The sequence below is a fragment of the Halyomorpha halys genome, unplaced genomic scaffold (assembly GCF_000696795.3).
Source record: "Halyomorpha halys isolate HHAL.00 unplaced genomic scaffold, Hhal_1.1 Scaffold394.1, whole genome shotgun sequence".
In the NCBI taxonomy this organism is placed as follows: domain Eukaryota; kingdom Metazoa; phylum Arthropoda; class Insecta; order Hemiptera; family Pentatomidae; genus Halyomorpha; species Halyomorpha halys.
The window spans coordinates 1,114,675-1,141,142 of NW_027107850.1; the positions used below are offsets into that span (position 1 = coordinate 1,114,675).

The 26,468-nt window shown below is 30.9% G+C and overlaps 2 protein-coding genes across 2 annotated transcripts in view; one reads left to right on the plus strand and one right to left on the minus strand.

Annotated features, from left to right (window-relative positions):
• The window catches only part of LOC106682186 (papilin), a gene marked incomplete in the record, with an annotated part of 101,084 nt that overhangs the window by 5,293 nt on the left and 69,323 nt on the right, over positions 1–26,468 (minus strand). Inside the window, 14 exon segments of the mRNA XM_067046213.1 lie at positions 6,482–6,931; positions 9,414–9,573; positions 10,636–10,766; positions 11,608–11,787; positions 12,277–12,522; positions 14,296–14,478; positions 15,521–15,736; positions 15,999–16,131; positions 16,801–17,048; positions 18,420–18,590; positions 18,678–18,893; positions 21,116–21,286; positions 25,265–25,444; positions 25,556–25,732. Coding sequence (XP_066902314.1) covers positions 6,482–6,931; positions 9,414–9,573; positions 10,636–10,766; positions 11,608–11,787; positions 12,277–12,522; positions 14,296–14,478; positions 15,521–15,736; positions 15,999–16,131; positions 16,801–17,048; positions 18,420–18,590; positions 18,678–18,893; positions 21,116–21,286; positions 25,265–25,444; positions 25,556–25,732 — 2,862 coding nt within the window.
• LOC106682187 (uncharacterized) lies at positions 2,009–3,419 on the plus strand. The gene is made up of 2 exons (XM_014422913.2): positions 2,009–2,204; positions 2,606–3,419. The coding sequence occupies exons 1-2, from the start codon at positions 2,024–2,026 to the stop codon at positions 3,145–3,147; spliced, it is 723 nt and encodes a 240-aa protein (XP_014278399.1). The 5' UTR covers positions 2,009–2,023; the 3' UTR covers positions 3,148–3,419.

Below are 26,468 nucleotides of genomic sequence, written 5' to 3' on the forward strand. Positions count from 1 at the left end.
CGATTCTTTTAACTTTGTATACGATTATACAACAAATAAAATTTCATAGATGGTTCTAGTTAAACCAGAAACAACAGATATATATATATATATATATATATATGTAATGAAAAACAGCATTTTTTTTATTTCATATAGAACTGGATATGTTCCAAAGATAGTACTATAGACTGCGTTTACTTTCTTTGCTGAGGTCGCCCAATAGACTTTCCTAAAGCTATTACAGTAGACAAAACTACAGGAAGACTGTCAGAACACATAGACGCATAACCCCGCCTGGCCCATATTAGTTATGAATCTTATCATACATGTATGAATCTTATGATCGCTTAATGGCTCCTGGTGGGTTCTGTTTAGACTGGAGCCATATTTGTATCAGCTGCAGGACTAGACTCACCTCAGCCCAATTCTCTTATTCCCTAAGGTTGATACCTGAAGCCCAACTCGGCTCCAATGTTTAATTATCTCTAAAGACAACAAAATTCCTTTCATTTTCTATCTTGCATAGGTTTAAACTAAATACTTTAAAATAATAATTAATCTAGTATATAAAAATGAATATTTCTTTCATTTCAATATTGTTAATGTCCTTTCTATTGACAATTTAACTGGGCGACATCGCAGTTATGGTTCGTTTATATCAACCATTTATTTATTTATGTCCACTGAAAGTATTTTCCCCTCATCTAATACATAAAAACCAATATTTGTTTGTTCCTACTGTATGCACTGCCCTACCGTTCACCCGATTGTCATGGGTTGTTTTGCTAAATGTTCTGAATATTTCCGTGAATATTATCGACTGAGCCGATTTTTTTCCGTAGAAAATAAGTTATTAACAAAATAAAGCATAATTGGCGCATAGCTCAAGAAGTACACATTTTTTCATGGTTGTTATAAGCCAATCGATTTTTTTCTTTTTGAAGAATAAGAAAAAAATATTACTGCCGCTATTAAATGATTTTTTATGCACTAAAAATTTAAAAAGCATAACGAGGATTTCATTAAAGTAGGTCAACAAATTTTCTCTTAGGAAAAAGCAAATCATATTTGTTTTTAGCGTCGTCTGAAACCATCAAATACCAGTTTTCTAAGAAATTAAAAATTAGAAATTTTTCACTTTGATTTATTTGAATTTTGGGGACTATTGGTCATATAAGTTAATTCTTTTTTTGTGATTTTTCAAAAGAAATTCAAAGGCGAAAATTTTGGGTTTTATTTTATTTTCAGATTTTTTTCGAAAACTCGTATTTAAGTGTTTCTCGAGGAGCTAAAAACGAATATCAACTTTGTTTTACTACTAAAATGTCTTTGACCACACTTTGATTGGTCAGTCATTCTGAATTGTTTCAATATAGTAATAATAATGAAGTACAATGAGGGTTATTATATAAAAACTATTCATATTTCATGAAGTATATATATGACAATATCATAGATAATAGATTTGTCTAAAATAATAAGAAATAATCAACCAAATCGGGCCAGTATTAACGAATATACAGCGAAGTTAGCCGTTACCATAGTTACCGTCTCATCACTTCATCTGTATATTAATTGATATCAAAGGTTCAATTGTGTTTAATTAATGAGTATACATCCTCAAATATAGCAATAGCGTAGCATTGCTTGGTCTACTATTCAATAAAATAATTTAGCTTTCAGAAGAAAAAGCAAAAAATGTTATTATTTCTAAATGCAAAGTTTGAAGATTAATAAAATACAATTAAAGTTTTTATATGGGCCCAAAAAGTAGAAAGAATAAAAAAATTAATTAAGTAGGTCGAAATAAAAGTATAAAATTTTCGGAACTGGTTCGAACTAACTGATTGTTTCCGATCTACAACATCCATAGCCGGGTTAACGATACACGACTTATCACGCTACTGTCGTGGGAATCCGGTGAGTGTCGGCTAAAGTAGTGGGGGAGAGAACAATATGGCGGCCTGCTCGTCTAAACGACACCAGCTGCAGTTTGCACGAGTGTTTCGTTGAGAATTAAAGCTGTCCGAAGTTATTTACCATGGGAGAGGTTGTTATTGAAGAACTACTCATTAAACTGGTTCGCGATCGTCCTATTTTATGGGACAGGACGCAAGATTGTTATAAGGACAGAATTCTGACAAAAAGTGCTTGGTTGGAGATTTTTAAAGAGCTGAACGATTGCTTTGAAGAGTTGAGCCCTGAGGAAAAAAATACATATGGTAAGTAAATCACAATACATTAAAATCACATTTATTTTCTAATTAATTTATCTCAAATATTCTGGAGATGATTTTTAAAAAAAGATTAGTTAACATAAATTAGTTTTTTACGAATTTCCGTTTTTGAGCTAAGCGATTCACACAAACACGCAGACCATTTTGCGAGAATTGGTTATATGGGCTCGGGGACTTCGAAAATTGTATTTCCATCAAAACTCGAATTCAGAATTTTGTACAATTGTACTACTTTCGCATACTATATAAGTGAAAGTAATAACAGATATTCCTGATTTAGTTGTCGTGATTAACGTTTAAAAATAACCTCCCACCACAGTCCTACGATAGTGTAATTTATTGTTTGTCATAAAGTCTAATAATAATGTTAACAATTTTTTTTTCAGGCAGAGCTGTTATGAAGAGGTGGACAAATATCAGGGATAGCTTCCAAAGGAGTGAGAGGAAAAACAGAATTTCCTTACAAACGTCAGGAAGCGGGAGGCAGCAACCCAAAACCTACATTTATAGCAAACAGCTGCAATTTTTAAAAAGAACTTCAGAGGGTGGTGCTACAGAAGACACCTCGGACGACGACCGAGGTACGCAGTCCCCCTCAAACTGTGAGAATGATGGTGACGGGTCAAACCTTGATGAAGGATTGGACACGGAGGAGCCGGAAGTTATGGCCTTTAAAAAGCCGAGACGAATGAGGGAAAAAAGGAAATTAGATCCGGTCGAACTAGAGCTTATCAGCACCCTGAATCGGAAGCCCGATCGACACACGTCATTTTTCAACGGAATAATTCCCTCCCTAGAAACGTTCGATGACGACGAAATCGCTGAATTCCAGTTGAAAGTTCTCCAGGCTATAAACGAAATAAAAATACGCAAAAAAGCATCAGCGAATATAAATCAGATAACTCATCTTGGTTCATCACAACAATAGGAATCTAATGAACAACAGCAATACCAAATTGTATCAAAATGAGGGGGGAGAATTTATGACAGCTCCCCACAGCGAATAGCTTCTCACTAAATTTTTTTATAGGTTCAACACATTTTTAATTTAAGTTGTTTTTATATTGTTTTAATTTTTTATTATCTAATTTTCAAATGTTTTTTTTCTAATCTAAGGATTAACTCTTCACGACTTTTTATAATAATAAGATGTATTTTTTATTAAAAATAAAACACTATAACTTTATCTTAATGATTTTTACTACCAACATCTTTCTACCCGGAAGGTGGGTAACCAACATCAAGCCGACACCAACACGAAAATGGGTCTTTTTTACACAACCAGCGCCAACACGGAATTGCTATTCCGAAGGATCACAATATCCAAGCATACCTCGCCAAATATAAATCAGAAGGTAATAGGGTGAATGTTGCTCGTCCTCTGGGACGATCAGGTATGACAATGAAGGAAACTGTGGTGTCAATTGAGAACAAAAAAGGATGTACACAAACTCAGGTCCGAAGTATATTATTAGAACAAAATGTGTGAAACACGACAAAGGAGTTTGCTCGGATGTTTTCATGTGCCATCCACACCAGAATTGCCACCCGTGCTGTATTATCCGAGATAGTCCCCTGCGCTGGTATCAGGTGTTTTAGTTTGAAAGATATTTTAATACCTGTAACGCTACTTGATGAGTTTGAGAGGTATTATGATTATAAATTAAAATCTGTACCGCTACAACCCATTAAGGGTCAGGGGTTCAGTAATCTGTATAAGAAGTACTGTTACTAAACCAACGGTTGTGCAAGGAGGTGATTTAGTAACGAGATTTTTACTAAAGAGGCTCCAGAACCCACAGGAGTTGACTGACTCACGGCTACAGTGTAACAGAAAACAATCTTCTGCCCAGCCAGATTTGAACTCGGATTCTGAAGAGTTAGCAGTCACACGCTTTACCCCGTGGCTACCGCGCTCCATGAGGTATTATGATAGGCAGGAAAAATATTTAAATACTAGTTTAAGGTGGGGATGGGATATAGATATCGATATCTAGCCACTGATATTCGATATTATGAGTTTTTCCAAATTTTATCCAAATTTATAAAAGCACGCATATGTATTAAATATATGAACAAACACAAAAATCATAGGTAACTTGCTCTCTTAAAATAATCAAACACCTCAGAACTTAATAAAGATTATATTAGAAGGCCTAAAATAACTCAATGAATACCAGGAACCAGCCAATAATATTAAATTTAAATATCAATATCCGAGGTATATTATGATTACATTTAAAGGAAATAATACCAGTAATTCCGTTATTTATTATCAATATCGATATCAGATACTAATGGATTATATGTTCTTTCTGAAAACGATTTATCCAAGCAACATAACCAATTATATTTTAGTTTATATTGGGTGTCGTAATATTTGTTATGGTTGTCCTTGCTTTACCGTTATGAAAGATTTTTTATGTGCTTTGATTGGATATGATCTGAAATAAATCTTCCTATAGTTTGCTATATCATAATAACTTTTTCTTTAATTTGTCATATTTTTGATATTTAAATATCGATATTATGAAATCATAAGTTCGCTCTAAGGACCGGTTTGAGAGCCAGCAAACTGTCAGGAGCAAACACAGTAGAGGATTTGGGAGAGAAAAACACCTACTGAACATGCTCTGGATAGTTTGCTGACTCTCAAACCGGTCCTAGGAACAAACCTATTGATATTTTAGTACTGATATAATATCAATGCCGATATTGTTACTAGTATGTGTAGACAATAACAAAGCTAAGAAAATTATACCGTTGGGCGATAACGTTTACTTAAGAAATTACATGGCTTAGTATTATATTTAAGTACTTTTTAAAATAAAGAAAACCTTTACTAGAAGATATGAATTCAAAGGTTACCATTTATATAACTATGTATGCAAAAAATCTAATTTGAGGCTAAGATAAATGACACAACTCAACTAGAAAACGCTCGTAGAGGTGTACTCCGCCATATTGGTTTATTCTCTTACTTTCCAAGACAAGGGCGTTTTCCCGACTTCCTACGAAAATAGTACGACAGTGCTACAGTCGTGTATATTTCATCCGACCATTAATTTTTCGGATGCGTGAAGTCTCTGTACACTCTTCATACCAATTACAGTATACTCGACATTGTTTAAAAGGCAGCTAATGTAGGTAATGGAGAAACAGGCGTGTGTTATGTTATAATCGGAAATAGATTTTTTTTCGGTAATCAATCTGAACATCCACCTTTGGTTTTGCTATCATCCTAACTGACTCTTTAAAACACAAATGATTATAATCGACATGGGAACATCACTATCGAAGATAGTTGTTTATTTTCAAAACCTACACAATAGTTTTTGGGATTGAATAACTTATGACATGTATTGTACTTTGTACACTATTTTTTGTTAATTATTTCATCAATGAACCAATAATAAGAAAATTTAATCTCCCTATAGTATACAATAAATCCAATAAATAAATTATATATAATAAAATATAAAGTAAATATATACTTGACTTTCGTGTATATATATCCTTGACCCTGAACTTTCAATTATTGATTAGGTCTAATAATTATATAACGAACTTATTAATATTTTTATTTAAAACCAAATGTCATAATCGACTGACTGAGTGTGCAATAGTGTAAATTACTGAATATTCATTTTTGCAGAGCATGACTTAAATTAATTTCCAAGGAACAGAACCTGATGTATGTACATAAATTGCTTGTAATTATGTAAATCACTGATAACAATATCTATAGATATTAAACAACATAAAGCTTCTAAATATCCACCCTTTCATCCAGTATTTATACATCCATCCTATCATGCTGTATCTACACACTCACCATTTAATCAAGGATCTATACATCCACCCTTCCATACAGTATCTATCTATACATCTACCTTTTCATCTAGTATCTATACATCAACCCTTTAATCCACTATCTATACATCCACCCTTTAATTCAGTATCTATACACCCACCCTTTCATCTAGTATCAATATATCCATCTTTTCATCCAGGATTCCTATCCAATTATTTATCTGTACCATTATAAGAAAAAGAATAAAATTTAGTGATGTAAACAGTTCAAAAACATCAAAGGAATTAAAAATATAGCTGAAAATAAAAACATGATGAAAGAATATCATTTCAATACAAGTTGGATTCGTTAAAAAAAAAAGTTGTAGTTATTACATGCTTGACTAATCATTAACATGCACATTCAAACCATTCCAAAATGATGAAACTAAAAGCTTGGGTTAAATTACCTGCTGTCGTTGATATTGGTGCCTGTGTTGGAGGGGGAGGTGGAGGTGGAGGTGGGCGATACGGAGGTGGAGGTCTAACATCTACTGCGGGAGCCCTTGGTGCAGGCAGTACAAACTGATTATATGTGACGTCATTAGGGTCCAAAGATGTCACTGGGCCTATTACTTTCAGAGCAACAGTCCAAGAACCAGCTTTGCCCTCTCCGTTGTAGACTTGACAAGTGTAGATACCAAGGTTCGACAGTGCAACACGTCTAATGAGCAATGTGTTGTCTCGTTTCTGTTCAAATATTTCAGAGATCAACGGCAACATCTGAGAACCATGCCACCAGTTGACCGATGGTCTTGGCCATCCGATAGCGTAACAGGTGAGGGTTGCAGGACTACCAAGGCTCACTACCATATCAGTATTCTCTTCACCAACTACTGCTGCGTCTCGCCTCACACCATCTTCATCCAGTTAGTAAGCATTAATTATTAGAAGCAAAAGTTATAAATCTGATCACAGTTATGTATCTTTCTTATATTTTGGGAATATATCTGATCTTAGATATACCAATGAGGATCAATATAAATTATATAAACAGTGGAAGGAACTTGCATACATTTAACCAAACTATGTTTATTCTCTTTAAACAAACAAATCTGTGAAACAGAATTGCTAAGAAAAAGCCAAAACCTATCAACCCATTCATGCCCAGTGGTGCAAAATTGTACCATAGCAAATATTTACTGTTGATATTTCCAGTTACTAAAGGGATTACTGTAAAGATAACAACTGTTTCAATGTTGAGATTACTTTCAGTGTATGGCTATCTTTTGTTGTGTTGACACATTATTTTTTGACTTTGTGAGCAAAGAATTAAGAGAAAAAAGTAAGTAATGCTTTATTTATATCTGGAAATACTTTTTTTTTCTATCACAGGATTTACCAAACAGTTGATGAAGTCATCAATGGACCTCAAGAATTAGAAGAAATTAATGTTTGAATTGTATTTCCCCTTACAGGTTTTGGTAAAGATGAAGATAGTGCTAAAGAAGATAATATTAAGAATTTAAATAGCCATCAGCTATTACCAGAGGGTGAAATGGTTTTGAGTGGCAAAGAGAAAGATATATTTCGGTTGGATGAGAAACAGAACACTCTTTTAGAATATATATCTATAGTCCCGCAATTGCTTATTTTGGTAACATGCCTTCCACATCACAATTTTCTCAGAAGAGACGAAGCTAATACTAAAAAGTCTAAAATCCAAGAAAATAATGAGAAATTCTAGAAAACTTATCGATTTTATTTTCCTAGATGTTTTTCCTACATTTTTACAATGCATCTTCTGATAATTTTTTTTTTAAACATCTTAAATTTGGAATTCCCAAAACCCTTGTCAGAACGTCATCGGGTATATTCTGCACTCCTTTACCTCATATGGAGGTGAGCGTAAAAGGCTTCTTTTTAACATAATCTGCTATAGGAATGAACTGAGCATTGAATCATTTCTTAATGCATAACAGTCTCTCATGAGATAAAACTGAAAATAAGTCAACTGGGTCAAACATAAAATTTCTTTTTTTACTCCTGAAGTGCTTAAAAAAATATTTGTGGAAGCTATTCAATTATTTATTTAGGTACAGGAAAAGAAATTTTGAATAAAAAGAAACTTAATATGGCTTAATTAAAAAAACAAAAACAAGACTGAGTCAATAAGAACAGATTTATTTCAAATAGTAAACTGTATTACTCCCTTCACAATCAATGATAAAACAAATTATCTCAACTGTGATCAGATCTAGAGTGTTATAAATAATAAAAATAATTAATAATTAATATCCTTCACCAATAGAACCAGATGCAAAACCTGTTTCCAGTTAATAAATAATATAACTATTGGATTAAATTATTTTGATCTAAAAACTTAATAAAAAAAAAATTATAAAACCAATTTTTACTAAGCATTTAAGTTAATAATATTATAGCAAAACTATTAGTCAATTTAATTATTTTGAAAATTTTCAATACATCTTCATCAATAGCTGGTGATACTTGTACCAATTAATACATAATATTTATCAATAAAATAAATATGTATAAAGTTTCTCAACATTTTATCATTTACCGATTAGGAACGTAACGGCCGGGCGGGTTTGAGTCCCATCTGGGGCAGTTAACATTCATTTTTCGGTGGTCCCAAAAAATGCATCTTGACACTCCCACCTTGGTTAGTACGTGGCGGCAACTCAGGTAGGCTCTTTCTTGGAATGATTACAAATTATTTTAGAGAAACCAATAAGATGAAACTGAATATGAAAGATCAAAGGTCCAGAGAATTTTAGAATGACTGATACCAAGATTTATCCTTGCTAAACATGATGATTAATTAACGTTTTACATCTTATCTTGCATGAATGTCACTGGTAACCCTAATATAATCTAAATTTAAAAAAAATATATCAGCCAATTTTAGTATGACTGATACCAAGATATATCCTTACTAAACATGATCAATAATTAATGTTTTACATTTTATCCTGCCTGAATGCCATTGGTATATACCCGCCAATTTTTAACTCGTTTGAGGAAATAATTAAATTATTCATAAGTTTTCTCATTTGAAGTTTTTTTTTGTGGTTATGATTTTGCTTATTAAAATAGAATAGCATAATAAGCCATAGTTTCTGGACCATTTTTTTTTTTAAATTGATTTCGAAGCATCATCAATATAGTATAATTTTTGTAAAAGTAATTCACTTCCTCCTGCAACCAATAATACCCTGATAAACAATAAAAATAATAAAATATGTTCTAATTCACTAATATTCAACACGGTATCACCAACTTTTGATATGGTTTTAGCGTTAATTAATTTATTAAAAATGTGCTATAAGATACTACACATGCTATTATTTCAAAAATAGGTTAGAGCAAAAGCCATACCATGTACTGTCAGCTTATAATCCCTTGTTGCATCAGGTTCAATGCCGTTAGAAGCCATACATGTGTAAGTCCCAGCATCTGATTTCTCCAGCCCGAAGACTTGCAAGGTGCCATTTTCAAGAAGTCTATATCTTCCACCTCCAGTCGCATTCACTTGTAACTATTAAAAAATATAAATATTTCAAATAACAAAAAATTATAACTTAAATTGAGACATTAACAGTAGTTATCATGAATTAAAATAAATTCCAACACTTTTCTAGAAAAAAAAATAAAAAATGGAAACCCATCACTAGCTCTCAACATGTATTCTTAAATGACGTGCTACTACATATCTCTCTTAGATAGATTATTCTACCTAGGACTTCCATCTCGACAAGCAACTTATATGGAATCGTCACAAACATGACTACTAACAAATATTGCTTATCTAAAATATTATATTATTAAAATATTTAATAGGAAAAACTTATCATCACACCAAACTGATCAAATTCATGAGAATTACTTTAAACATATGGTGGTAAGCTAAAGTGTTCTTCTGTACTATTACACATTTTAACCTATCCCTCTTCATTAATCCAGAAGTTAATGAGGTGCATTAACTTATAACTCACACTGTAATCCTTTCCATGGATTAAGTCGACCACAGCTTCTTACAATGTACAGAGTCATTTAAATTTATTACAAAATTGGTTTCATAAATGGCGAACAAAAATTGAATCAGATTAAATTTACATTTAGACATTTAAACAGCCCACAACTAACACTTTAAAATATCCCATTACCTAAACAAACAGATAAAATACTTGGGACTAACAATGGGCAGAAGAATGACCTGAAAATAACGTGACAACTTTGAAAAAAATATGGTATTACCAACTTTCCTTACTTCAATGACTACTACATCTCATAAAAATAAATGATCAATTTCTAGCAAAGTTAAAATATACGAGATGCTGCTTAGACTTGGAGCATGAATATAGACTCACGGCACTCAGGCGTGGGCCCTTTCAGACCATTTTCAAGAGTTCACATGTCGAATGGAAGAGTTTTGATTCAATAAATTCACTGATAACAACAATATATCATCAGCTTATGTGATGTAGACGGGCAAGGATCAAATAGAGGGTAATAACTTCACAATAATAAATTTTCTACCAATTATAAATGCAACAATATAATTATATTTAGACAAAATATAAATTATTATTAAAAATACCTTGACTCCATTTCTGTGCCAACTAACAGTGGGAGTAGGCCGCCCTCTAGTTATACAGTTGAAAGTCACATAATAGCCTTCTTGAGAGATTTCATCAGTCGGGCTCTCGTCAGAAATAATTGGTGCTTCACCTTTGGTAGAAAAATATTCATCGTTACATGGAATATTTATTACAGTTAATTTATAATGAACAATGGAAGCATAAAACAGTATCCCTATCATAAATTGGAAAAAAAAAAACTTTAAAATATGAACTAGTATACAAGAAATATTTTATTAATCATATATTCAAGATCTTCATATAAATGCTTTCAGAGAATAATTAAAAAGTTTTTTGAAGTATAGCTTCTTCTTCTTCTTCTTTCATAGGCAAATTGGCTAGTGTGCCTGATGAATTCTGCGAGATAACTTCCTAATAAGTTTCTTTTTGCACATCATATTTTCTTATTTACCCATGTTGCTGAATCCTATCATCTCCTCACATATTACTGCAAATCCTCCTACTTCTGAATTACAAAACTATTGCATTTTCCAGAGGTTCACTTCCTGTAGATAATTTTTGAAATCAATTACAGCATTTTTTCAATATTTAATTCATAGCAGCAAGATTTTTTAGATGTCATTTTTCTGGACTAACAGTAAATATAATGCAAAACTTTATTTAATGTTTGTTTAGATCCATTAAGCCAAGTATCGGCATGTACACATTCCCTTTTCTACAAATTTAATGGACCAATGGAAACCTTAATCCTTCAGAAGGTAATCAAACTCTGAAACTGTTCTACTCTGAAAGAAGGATTTTTCATCAAGATATTTATTCACAGGACTAAATAAGAAATATCACATTCTATTCTATCAACTATTTTTAATTTCTGCTGTCTGAGATAAAAAAAAATTGATTTTCTGACAAGAAAAAGAAAATGAACTAATCTGTGTATTTCCAATTTGACCAAAAAAGTAGTAAACTCTGACCTGGAGACTCAGGGAACTGTGGTTCACGTGTGACAGGTTCTTCAGAGCGAGGTGGTGAGCATTGAGTTCCACAGCCGTTGTAGCAGCATTTATGATCATCGGGGCATTCAGAATCTTTTCTACATTCTTGATTACAATTTTCACTAGTAGCAAACACTGGACAATCCCCTGGTTTTATATCTAAAATTACAATACAAATTAAATAAAAGACCAAATTTTTACAAATCAATAGTCAGAACTAAAGAAATCACTTTTAAAAGATAAGGAAATAACTAATCATTTATAATTGCCAACTAACATGTAAATGTCAAAGGAAAAAAAAAAACTATGATGGAAGTATTTTTTTCATAGGCTTCTTAACAAATAACTTAAGATTTATTTAGAAAAACATTATTACAGAATGGTGAATTCTATGAATTTAAAACAAGTTAAATTTGTTAAAAAATAAAATTTTAATATTCTAATAATTATTAAAAATGAAATCGCATTTCTAAAACTTTAAAAGAAATATTTTTCTCCCTAGCTGCTTTATATTTAAAATAAATTTAATACAGTCCAATAATAATAGATAGTAATTATTTTTAGTTTTTGATTTATTAAAAATTTTGCTTTTGAATGGTATATGCATGGAAATTAAACTTATAATTATGAGTAGTTAAATTTGCCTACCTGGTCTACATACAGCTCTGTATTCAGTATAACCAGTCTGAGGGTTCTGTATCAGCTCAACATTGCAGGAGTGGCCCGGTGCGCAATCAGGTGGTGATGAAAGGCATGGCTCATGGCAACGACAAGCAGAGCATCCAGCAGAGTCGACCCATCGTTCCTGTCCATAGCGGCAACCACTAAGTAATTCACATTTCCTTTCAATCTCGGCACACCCCTTTATACGTTCATCTACGTCTATTTCATTGCCTAAACAATTTCAACAATAATTTTAAAAGTGTGTAGATATTACATATTATAAAAGATTTAATATACTTCTTTCACAATGCTATAATTCTTCAAATGAATTTGTTTTATAGTTGCTTGAAGAGCTCAATTTGAGTGGAAATAAACTAGAATGGTGTTTTGTTACCTCTTTCTTTTTTTTTTTTTTTAAAAAAAGTATAATAGTTTAAAATATTTATTAAATCAGATCTGTTGGAAGTGAGTGACTTATTACACTTTGAAATACATATATACATGGATCACACATTACGATTATATGACTGGTAAACATTAAGACAGTTTCATTATACAAAATAAAATTACATTAAGATCTTAATTTAACTACTATTTAATCAATAAATGCATAATAATCAATAAATACCTATTTACATTGTTTGCACTGATGCAGAGGTTTGGTTATGCAGTAAGTGAAGGAATAGGTGTTGTTTAAAGAAAAGAATGGATGTGGATTGGCGAGGGATGGCGGGAAGTGAATTCCAGAAGGAGATTACACGTATGATGAAGGATTTGCTGAAGGAGGTGGTTCTACGGGAGGGCTTATATAGATCGATCGGTTGGGATCTGGTGTTTAATAAAAAGATAGATGAATGTAGAGTGAGGAGATCAAGGATATGGGTAGGGTTTTTGATTTTAAGGACATGGAATAGGAAAACACCAAGGAGGTATTGCCTTAGAGAGGTTTGATAGAGCCACTTCAACTCGGTATACCAATGGGAGTCATGAGAGCGCCAGGGAAACCCAAAGATAAATAAAAGATAAATCTTACAAAGCAATTCATGAGTCTCTTCAGTTTCATCTCTAGACCAGCAGATAGCCGAAGTCAAGTAGGGGAGAATGAGAGAGGATAATAGGAGCTGACAGATATACTGAGGAATCACAGAATTTTAGGAATTGTTTAATTGGATTAAGTTGGGCTGTCCGTAGCTCAGTGGTAAAATGCAGTCTTACCAAATTGAGATCTATTGGCAGTGCCGGTTTGTATTCTCTCTAGGGTGTTAAAAAAAAAAAAAAAAATCACAGCTATGGATTTGCGTGTGAACAGGGAAATATGATTATTCCAGGAAAAGTGTTGGTCGAAGGTGGCTCTAAGGTTTTTTATTGTGGAGTAGAAGTGAATCGGTTGGTTGATAAATAAAAGTAAGGGGAAGGGGATAAAGTAGGTGCTTGGGACCAATAAGATGGCCTTAGTCTTTCGAGCACTTAATCTCACATAGTTTTTAATGCCCATCGCTGAGGCCTCAAAAATCTTCGAGGGATGGAAGGATATTTAAGTGGTGAATAGAATTTTGCCATCCGGCAATACAAGATTATTAAAATGTCTGTATATATACTTATCTAGACCAAGTCAATTGTATATATGTAGTTACTTGTAAATATAGATTTAGGAGGTAAGAAAAAAAAAAAAAGTGAATAGAATTTGGGAGATCATTGATGTAAATGGAGAAAAGGGTTACTTTGTACACTTCGCATTAAGGAGACCATTTGCAAGTCCCAACAATCCATTATGATAGTTTTTTTGGCTAATAATTTAAAAATTTCTTTCCACCGGAAGGTTACAGTCCTGGAACCTCTATTTCTAGAAATTGAGTCTGGGTATCTGTATGATATTATATTAGGAGTTAAAACAGCAATTATAAAATATTGTAGAGGAAAGTTTGATATAGGGTTAAGTTTATAAGTTAAAACAAAACAAAAATCAATACAAATTGAATAAAAGACTTTCTATACCAATCTTACCTGAAGGTTCCTTTGGAGTAGGTTTGCAGAAGTCATTGCATTCTTGGTGCGAAAGGAAGTTATTAAGATTACCAGCACACCCTGAGAAATAAAATGGGAAACAACTGTTCCTCCTTGCTTCATAATACCACCGGCTATGAGAACCACTGCATTTACCAGCTTCCATCGGCAGGTTGCAAATAGCTAAAACAAAAAACATTTGTTGTGAATTACTTAAATCCCTGTAATTTCAATTGAATAATTTTGTCAGGGTAGAAATAATCATTCATTGATTCTTGTTTTATATTTATAATGGCTTTATTATTAACATATGCTAATAGAGTGTAGTGGTTAAAGTCTCCGAATTGCTCACATACAAAACAGGAAAGATTTATAAATTAACATTAACTACAAAGGATTGATTCAGAACAAGCAAGAGTAGAAGTTAAGTAATGAGACACAAGCAAATCATAAACTAATATAACTGAAGGGTATACATAGTTATGACTTGCAAATTTTTCTTTTTTTGGAGAGAGATTCGATTTCCCTACCTTCTGAGGATTTGATCTGAAGATATTAAAATCTTTTTTTGTGTTAACTCACAAGATTTTCCTACTTGCTTTGGCTGCCAAGTCCAATTCAAAAATTATTTATTATTTATCTTAGCTACTAATGATCTGATTAAGATTTGTTTAAATTAGCTTCTTAGACAATTTAATTGTCTATGAGCATCTGGCAAAGTTCGAGAGATGTATATTTCTCTAATTATTCAAAAACTAATCAAATGTGAGCGTGCTTTCATGGGAACCTGTGCAAAATACTTTTAAAAACATTGGTACAAATACCAATATGTCATAATTTTGTTAATAAAGGTCTCACTTAAACATTTTTAATTTTTTAGAGAATTTGACTATCTTTCAAACGATTATATACTTTTATTTTAACATACTTTTTGAGTTATCCACAGATAAAATTAGCTTTTCATCATAAATATGAAGAGTTGAAAGATTTGTAACCAGAAGACTTTAGCAAATTTCATCAAAATCAAGAGCCATTTCGTCATTATAATATAAATATACAGGTTTCCGAACAATGACAAATTGGCCTTTTTATTTTTATAGAATAGTTAAACTCATAATCATTAAATCACAGTAGAAGCACACCGTTTATAATGGTGTATCTGCCTATCTTTATAGCAACCATAACAAAATGACTTGATATACGATATAGGCAAAGTCGAACTTGCCTTGGTTGACAGCTGGTGCAACTTCATCAATTGGTATGGAAGGCTCAAGCTTCTCTACACATACTGTCTGGCATTCTGTCTTGGAACTGAATCTATTAGGAGTTCCTCCACACCCGTTGTACACAAATTCTTCACAACTTTGGCTTGGTATGTTGAAGAAGTATTTCTGTTCATACTTATCACAATGACCGACTTCTTTTTCAGCAGAGCAGGGATCTACAGGAAATATACAATGGTAAATAAATAATAATGCATATAAAAAGATATAAAATCAGATGATAACAATATTCATTAACAAGGTAAATAAGAGAGTAGTCAAAGAAACTTTTTGCTATAATTAACTGATATTATAAGTTGATGTAATTCATTATTTGATAGTAAATTTTTACTTAATAGTTAAATTTGAAAAATAAAAAAAATTCATTTAATGTTAAAGCACATCTTAATATATCCCAGTAATCAGTAAACATGTTCACACCTTGTCCTTTAAATTCACCACACTGCCTTTCACACTGCTCTTCTGACATGAATCTGTTGGCGTTGCCTTCACAGCCTCCATAATGAAACAAGGTACAAGTTGCTGAATTGGGATCATAATACCAGGCTGGAATCTAAAATGTTAAACAAAACAAAATACTTGTTAATTTTTTACTTTAAAAATCTTAATTCTAAAAGGAATGGGGGCAAGAATTTATATATCTCTTATATACTTTTAAAGTGAGCATTACTCACAACTCAAAAATCTATTTCTAAATTGCTAATTTTATGATGGTAAAAGGGTGGACAGAACATTATTTTAAGGCATTAGAAAGTCTCACTAATAAATTATTAGACCATCATAGCATGAAATCAGCAATATAATTTGTATCTCTTCTTCCGGATACAGTCATAATACTTCTAGATGGGGCATTTCATTTTGCTAGCTAACCTATATTTAATTATGATATTAATAATATATTTTTCTGATTACTTGAAATCTTTTCCAATCTTACAACTTGTTGGTCTCGATAACATTAAATAAAACTAGACTGCTTTATTCTTCATAAGGATTCTCTTCATAACTTCACTACTAACATTTTAAACCATTCCATGAACAAAGACGTACAATAGTTTCATAGAAAAAACTAATTCTTTTGATACTGTTCTTTATAAATTAATAAATATTTCTGATAATGGTGCAAAAAGGAAATATTTTTTAAATTATGAGTATTATTCCAACATTCTTAATAAAAATTGAAGATATACATTTAAAAAATATAATTTAAATAAAAAATATTTACCTGCTTAAGGCAAGGACCTGGATCAACTGGGAAGTAACATATGTTTTCATAAGGATGCTGTGTGGCGGGGGCAACATCGGTTGTTTTGACACATCGGTTTCTGCATTCTTCTTCCGAGTCAAATCTGTTACCATTACCTTGGCAACCTCCATAGTCGAATGCCTGGCAAGATTGAGTAGCTTCATCGTAATGCCACTGCCTAATTGTACTATCGCATGGTCCAATAACCCGTGGTAGTGTACAAACATCTATAATAAATGAAAACATAAATTTTATTTAAAAAAAAAATTATTTATAACCTATATAAAGTAGACACCCTCTCATTGAACTATTCATTTTATGATAAAATGATGCAGAAATAAATAAAATACACAGCTTTCTTTTGATGCCAATTACTTACATATTTCTATACTGTTTCCTAAATAGAAATGTTAAAATTGAGAAACAACATAAAAGCTTTAATCCACAAAAACTAAAAAAAATTAATATTCTACTAAAAAAAATAAAAATAAATATCATGCTTCTCTAAATAATAACAACTTTTGTATCATCTACTATATTAAAAAAATATTAATTAAAGTGATTAATCATTTTAATTAAACTTTTTTAATCTGTATTCCATATAAACCATTGTGAATAACAACATGCGGTATAGAAAGTTTCAAACTTATAACTAAACTACTAGTTTATGCTACTCATATCACTATTGAATGAAATAACTTAAAGTTAAATTGTTTCACTCAAATACTCTAAAACAGTAAAATTAAGTAACACATATAAAAAATATATATGTATAAAATAAGGTAGATATAATAATAATAAAAAAGGCTTAACGAACCTGAAAGTTCGATCCCGACACCACCAATCATTCTCTACATACATCTGTACAGTGAGACCCCTCCGAACCCAGATCTGCTAAATCAGTATTAACGCAATGCTCCCATCAACATTTCAGTCTACCTCTCGAATGTTTACCCGTCAGTTCAGTGTTTATTAATATTTTAGTCCATTACTACATCTCAAAAACTTACATGCCCATCTTATTCACTACAATGCTACAACCTGAATTATATTCATTGGATGCAGTTCCCTTAATTCAGCATTGTATAACCTTTTAAATTCTTCTGAAATTAATTCATCCTTTTTCGGTCCAAATATTTATTTACACAATACTTCATTTAAAAAAAAAAAAAAGTATTGCACTGTTCTTCCCTTAGAGTAAGAGGCCACATTTCGCATCTATAAAGAACAGTGGGAAGGATAATACTTTTGTAAATTCTAACTTAATAGGTTTTTGGACATAATGCAAGAGCTAAGCAATTTCAAAATTGAAAAATAACAATCATTTCCCACCTTTAATGTCGCTTTTATTTCCTCATAAATTTCGTTTTTTCTAGTTACTGTAGAACCTAAATACTTGAACCTATCTACCTGTTCAAATTTGCTCATTATCCGGAGGTAAACTAGTCCCCCATTCGAGTCTCCCCTAAGGGGATTCATGGCACAAGTTGAAAATTAAAGTAGATGTACTTTTTTAATTTTTTTTTTATAATCCTTTGGGTAAGAGAGTTTTCTATAAAATTAAAAATAATAAAATAAAGTATCATATTTTTAAGTACCTTGGACATTTCCACAAGAAAATTCACAATCCTGACGGGATGCAAATTTATTGCCATTTCCACCACAACCTGAATATCTAAACTGTTTGCATATACCATCTCGTCTGTCATAAAACCATCGAATTTCAGAGCCTGAACAGCTGCCCGAATCACTTGCCATGAAGCACATATCTGAAAGTAATATGATTGCCTTAGTACAAACAAGATATAATAAGGGCTATAAGCTTAAATTGATAGTCAATTTGTCAAGTCTCATACCTCTAGTGAATGCCAATGGGGTTTCTTGTGGAAGAGCATTTATGTCACAACGCCTCTGACAATCGATCAAAGAAACAAAATTATTGTTATTACCTCCACATCCACCATAATAAAATTGTCTACATTGCTTTATCAATGAATCATAGAAATATCTTTCAGTGTAATTTTGGTTACATAATTCTCCTTCCATTGGAGGCAGTACACAAGTATCAAGTTCTGGAAATACAATAATTGTATTAAAGGAAGTATTATAATCACATAAAAACTATAATAATTAAAATTTAAAAAGAATGGAAGTTAATTAGAGAAAAATCAGAATTGTTTTTGAAACTCTATAGGTTCCATTGGCAGTTGTTTAGTTTTAACCTCTCTTGTCCCATTGATTTTTAAATGCTTTTAGATACGCAGATCACAACTAGGCACAATTTCAACACTAATCATAAGCGGAAGAGATCTTGATGAATCTGAAAAGTGTTTCAGATTAAGATCTGAATCAGATTAATCTGTGTTCTGATTAAGATCAATGCTGGTCTTTACCAATACCACAGCAAGCAGATATTGAGCAGGAAAGATTAAAGAGAATGAATTAATGATTCACGTGGATAGATCTTTGATTTCGATCAGTTAAAAATAAATTATCATTTAAAATTTAAATGAAGTGTCTGTATTTTATAACTTTTGAATTTATTCATCAACTCTATAACAATTTTTCCCTCTTTAGAAACAGAATTGAAAAAAAAAATATGGGATGGCGTAGTCCCCAACTATACAACTGTGAGGTACAGTGCACTAACAGAGAAAAGATAAAGCAGCTTCTTTTTGATCCACAGTGCCTTCTTGCTCTGATGTATGTATTATTTTATTTAATATTTGTTTTAAATAAAAAATATTAAAAGTTATAATTTTTTCAAGCTACTAGCCTTTTATTATAAAACTAATAATTCATTTATGGATGCATAAAATTTCAAATAATATTCACACGTTTTAAATAGTATTCCATCCACTTTCTATTTTTTTTTCTCAACAATTTATATCAGTTGAAATGTTCAATTAATATTTTTATTTATTATTATCACTTTTGTAAAAAAAAAAAAAAAAAATGGTGAATTTGTAAGATTGCATTTTTTGTTCTTCACATTTTATAATAATTAATGATAATGGTATTGTGATTTCTTTGAACTTTTGAATAATTGAATTTCTTAATATATCTTTCACTCTTTTTTGATCCAGTTATACATAATTCTTCTATTTTTTGTTAAAAAAATTATCCATAAAAACAATAAATAGTAAGTAAGATAAATACTTAAACTTTTTTTAACAATGAACAGACAATGGCTAAAATATGACCCATCCCATACAAGCATGTATTTTTTATAAGTAAATGATAATTTTTAATATATTCCTGGATTAGACCTTGAAAACGTTTCACTTAATTTTCTATATTTGAGAAAAATAGTTTTGTTTGCTAGTCAATAAAAAAAAAAAATTAGTTCATATGTTGGCTTGTTCTATATTAAATTCATGCAAGTTTAAAATCCTTTGGTTTAATCATTATAAAATGGTCTGTTCCAATGAACATGTTTGACTGTCAGAAGCATGTGCACAACAGATTTTGTGTTCTTATGATTCCAATACCAAAATTAAACTGTCATTTGTTTTTGATGATCAAAACAGTTCCTGGGTCTGAGTTAGGACTGTTCTGAACAAGACATCATTCAAGCATATGCAATACATTAATTCAGAACACTAGGTGCTACCAAGTTTGAGATTCATCATTGGAACAAACGTACAATTGAATTACGGGCCAGAATAAAATTTTATATTACAGTTTTCTCTTATTTTGTTGTATTACTGATATCCTTTGAGCCACCTACAACGTTATTCCATTTTTTTATAATTTTTTGAGGTTTATTACTTCCATCATTTTCAATAAATTATTATTTATTTATTCATTAACATTGTACAGCATTTCAGGACCACTGTCCCATATTCATGCACTATAAAACCTCATGATTTCCCATATGAAATCATGAGGTTTTATAGTGCATGAATATGGGACAGTGGTCCCGAAACGTTGTACAATGTTAATGAATAAATAAATAATAATTTATTGAAAATGATGGAAGTAATAAACCTCAAAAAATTATAAAATCTAATATTTTCAGCAATATCATCCTTGGATCATAAACTGTACTATTGCTTAAGTAATAGTTTTATAAACTTAATGAAATTAAAAACAAAAAAAAATGTAATACAAAATTGTCACACACAATGTTATTCCTGCCCATAATTCAATTTAATGGTTTTAAATTATTAGTGAATTCAGTCTCACATTACACATGCGTAAGTTAAACTTTTAAACTAATTTAATAAAATTAAACTTACAAATGGAATACAAAATTTGTAAGGGTGATTTATTTCTTAAAGAGAAAACTTACCAATTCTTGGAGGACATGCTTGTTCACAGTCCTCTCTGTAATCAAAGTTATTCTCATTACCACCACAACCAGAATAATGGAAAGGCAAGCACTTGTTTTCGGCAAAATCGAAGTACCACTTGGGCTGTTTCTCAAAGCAAGTGCCCTTCTCCCGAGGCAGAGAGCATTCCTCTGTGTTAGCATTTGTTAGATGGGTTAGTAGATTATTAGAAGCATTTATTAATCATTCTTATAAAAAAAAAAAAAAATTAAAAAACCATGACAATTCTAAATACAATCTCTACATTAAATTAAGGAGTTAAGTTGATATTAATATTAACTAGTTACCACAATACTACTCGCTACTTAAATGTAAGGATAAATCAGACAGAAGTGCAGTAATTATAAGTAAAACTTACTTTACTTGTGCCAACGTTTTGGAATAAATTTTATTTTTATATCAAGACTGTGTAAAAAAACAAGATAATAATCATTATAAAATAGGATGAATAAAACAGCATAACTAGAAAAAAAAAGCAATACCCAATAATCTTTCTTATACAGTTTATCTATCACATTATAAAATCGTTATGTGTATATATATATATTTTTTAAAGTGCTGATGAAGACCAAAACATTGGCACAAATTAAATAAGTGTTATCTTCCCTGACCAACTTCTCCTTATATTAAATCTACAATAAAATATATCCACACCATTACAACTAAAATACTTTTAGATATGCAGGTATAATGCATCTACCATTAGAGCTCATCATGCAGAAAAATTATAATAAGAAAATTATTCATTAAAAAATGTTATTATCATGCTACCAACACCATAATATTTTAACTACTTTGTAAAACACAACCTGATTTAAAAATGGGACCAACTCAAGAAAAGAGTAACTTAAGCTGTAAATTCATGATGTAGTTAAGTATCACCTTATATTCATATTGGGTTCAGTGGATAAATTACGTAGCAATTACCAAGACTCAAAAATATTCTGAATGAATAAATACATATATAAAGGGTATTTTAGGGTTAAGTGTCTAAACTGAAGATATGAATTAAGGATCTCGAAACGAGAAAGAAATTCCATTTGCAGGTATGACCATTACCTCTTTGTTTAGAAGATATTCACATCTAAACATTTGCATTGTTATGAATTATTTAGGTTGTAATAAATTAATTAATATGTGTGTCCTATTAGTTCATCATTGAAATGTAAACATTAACATTCATATTAAATGTTGTTCAAAGTGATTCAAGGTAACGAATGCATTAAGACGGGCTTGGCATCTTTCTTCCTCAGATAGATAGCAGTGACCAAACGGCAAAGGGTTTGTGTTATTGGTTCACATGTTTCAATTACCCCTCTTCATAAAGAATTAAGATCATTGACCGACCTTGTATAAATGTTTGTTTAATGTCACCACAAACCGAAGACTTCAGTGATGTCAGATGTGGAGAATGTGACAATAACACTTATTCAGTGCCATTCAATCAATGACTTCAATTCTTTATGAAGAAGGTTAATTGAAACTTGCTAAACAACACATACCACAGCCACTGCTGCCGACTCTGTCTTAATGCCTTGATTACCTTGTGTCACATTGAACAGCATTTAATATGAATGCTAATATTTACATTTCAGTAATAAAGTAGTTGGGACACATTAATTTATTTATTACAACCTAAATAATTCATGTCAATGCAAATGTTTAGATGTGAATATCTCCTAAACAAAGCATTAACAGATATACCTTCATATTTTTTCCTTGTATCGAGTTCCTTAATTCATATTTTCAGTTCAGATGCTTAACCCTGAAACATCCTGTATAAATGGACTCCACTCCTAAAGTTTTTGTATGGAGGTAAATAGATTTATAACTCCTATAAAGAAGTCAACATTAACATGGTATAGTGAATATTTTAAATCGTTGTTTAATATTTTAATTTGGATAATAGTCGTCATAATGTTTGAGAAAAAGGGTGACTTTGAAAAAGGAACATATATTTTTAAAACACCTTTTTACCTTTAATCAATTGATCATCATACCTAAAGGTATCTGTACAATCACTACATTATTCAATTATGATATAAATATGTAACTGATGGTGAAACTAAAAGAGAAACTATCAGGTGACCTAACATTATTTCGGTTAGAAAGAGAGAGGCAACTAACAGAAAGTTACCAGACACTTGCAGAATAAGGAGGGTACATCAAACTATAGTTAAATCAACAATGCAATATCTACTTAAGCTGAAAAACTTATCAATAAATTTAATTTAAAAATAATAACAATTATTACTCACCTCTTCCTTAAAAATAATATATATATACAAAAATCTACCAATATAGGATTTAATAAGCACTAAAAAACTGTTTAACAATACGTACTATGTTTTGAATACTTCAATGATACAGAAAGCTATAGCCCTACACCACAACCACAACTAACTATGAAAGCAGTAAATTCTAACACAATTGCTACAAAAGCGGGGGGGACTGCCCTCAGCAAATCTACAATTGAGATTACATTTTTTACCTCTTCTATAGCCTTGGGTCATTGGGGGAATATCGTTTTCACCAGAGAAGCAAAATGATTCACATTCATCTCTCCTATCGAAACGATTTTCATTTCCTTTGCAACCACCGTAGAAAAACTGTTTGCATTTCTTTGATTTATAATCAAAGTACCATTTACGCTTATATTTTTGGCAGGGACCAGTATCTTTTTTAAGGTTGCAGATCTCAGAAGCTACAAATTCATTTTATTAGGAGCATATCAACTAAGTAAAGTAGATGACAGATGGCATAGGAATTTTAATAAACCATAGTATTGAAAATAAATTACGAATAACACAATTTTGTTATATATATATTTTATCTAAAAGAATTTAAAATTATTAAAAGAATGAAAATTACAGTTCATTAAAAACTATTTTATAAAATGTAACAATTTAAAATGTCTTAAAAGCTTAAAAGAGAATATAAATTTTACGAAGTGACAACAATGAAAGTTGAATAAAAAAAAAATATGAGTATTTAAAAAACACATAATATTATAGGTTTATTAAAATTAATGGTTATTATGATGTTATGAATGAGTTATACAGAGATTTAAATATGGATTATATTAATGGATTAAAAAATGCTATTATAAGATTAAATGTGCATTTCAGAGTTAAAATTAAAGCGTCTTTTAGCCCTTGTATATATGCATCTGATAATCATATGATAAGAATATATAAAAATTTTAACTTTAAAGCAATAAAATGATAATAATAAACAATCATAAGCAGAATCAATATTTATTCACTAATAAAATAGTAGTTAATAATAATACGGTTTATTGTTAAGAATTGCTGATAAGGTTAGTGTGTGGGTGTTCTAAGTTGACTACAGTCAGAGATGGGCAAACATTAGCTATGGATGAAACTAATAGCTAAAATGGCCATAGAAACAACCCTTATTCATGAATGAACCATTGATAAATAAAGATCGTATCCATGGCAATATTAGCTATTAGTTTAACTACAGCTAATTTTTGCCCCACATTGGCCTTGTATAATTATTAACAACAATACCAATTCTCAAGTTATTGGTAGCTTGCCACTATATTATCATGACCATTGTCCATAATCTTCAGGGTCAAGAAAACCGAAGATTTTATGATTAAACTGCAATTGGTAGGATAAAATGACCACAGAATATTTAATAACCTGAAATTAATAGTGTGTGAGATGGATTTATTATAAATATTATCAGGGTAACGTTTTCCTATTCTGATATTATCATTTCAGTGTACATAATTCTATCAAGATTATTAAGAACAAATAAAACTGAATCACTCTTAAAAACTCCGGACTAATAAATAGATCAATTAACCAATATCTTTTCACCATTAATATAATAAACACTGCTAAAATTAATCATCATAATAAATAATTGCTTAGTTCTTATTTAAACCATTAAAGTATATGATCATTTAATTTTTCATTTTTATATTTCTCAACATTGTTTATGAAAAACAAAAATCAAAATGTATAACTAGTAAGAAGTAAGTTCCCCATATAAAAATATTTTAAGTATATAGCAGAAATTATACAAATTGAGTATTATAAGGATGAAAACTATTGTTTTAAGATCACTGCCAAGCCTACCTTTCATTTTTCCAGGTTGCAAACACTTTATCTTACAAGCTGATTCAGTGAGGAAGTTGTTCTTGGTCCCTTGGCAGCCACCATAATTAAATGTAGAACATGTTTGAGTTTCTTTATTGAAGTACCAACGAGTAAAGTTGCCTGCACAAGGTCCAGGTTCCAGTTTCTGATCACAAGCGTCTGTTTAAAAAGTAACAATAAAATAACAGTTATAATATTCCACCAGTTATAGTATACCAGAATTCAATACTAAACAATATCAATAATCAATATGATCAAGTTTAGTAGTACCAAGATATTCCTGAGTTCCACATAGTTCATCACACTCTTCTCTTGTTTCGAATCGGTTTGTGTTTCCAAGGCAGCCGCTGTAAATGAACTGAGAACAAGTCTTCCTTTCCCTGTCATAGTACCACCGAGGATAGTAACTTTTGCAAGGGCCTTCAATTTTGGGTAGGTAACATCTTTCTGCAATGGTAAGCATTATTTAAGAATTAAATGATAAAAATAAGCTAGTGAATTTATGATTCAAATTAAATTTGATCAATTAAGATTTAGTGAAATATTTCTGCAGATTAAGAATATGTAAAATCAATGGAATATTTTACAAAGTATACCATATTGCAGTGGTTCTAAGGTTTTTACCACAGCAACCTTGTTGGTTTAAAAAAAAAATTGTAACAACCTTGTCAAGCTAAAAAAATATAAAATGTTACCATAATTATCATTAGAGCAGTTGAGTATGGAGGATAATAACAGTGCAAAGTAAATGCTAGAATGTACTGTATATTTGCTATTTTTGTTTTAATGTTTTTCACTTTTTTTTATTGTAATATTTTGAGAAAGTGGCATTTGCTTGCAGCTCCACTGGCATACACTTGGGTTACCGTGGAGTTCCGCGGCACCCACTTCAGAAATTGTGACTGTATTGATTAGTAAATAATATTTATAAATATTAATTGTTAAAAACAATATTTCCAATACAGAGAATTATGTAAATAATTAATTTTTGCAATGCTTGATCAAAATGAGACCCACACAACCCCAATGAAGGGCATGAGGGGCAGCTATTGGTAGAACCTCTTGATGATTTTCAGACAAATGTCAATTAAACATTTCAGGAGGATGGAATGGACCCAAAAAGTGCCAGTTGAATGAGTTCATTCAGTATAGGAAGCCAGCACTCAATGAGTTCATTCAGTAT

Bases quoted from the DNA above. Each gene is read 5' to 3' on its own strand.
- LOC106682187 (XM_014422913.2), top strand. From the start codon at position 2,024: ATGGGAGAGGTTGTTATTGAAGAACTACTCATTAAACTGGTTCGCGAT. The intron at 2,205-2,605 runs GTAAGTAAATCA...TTTTTTTTTCAG, and splicing joins TGAGGAAAAAAATACATATG to GCAGAGCTGTTATGAAGAGG.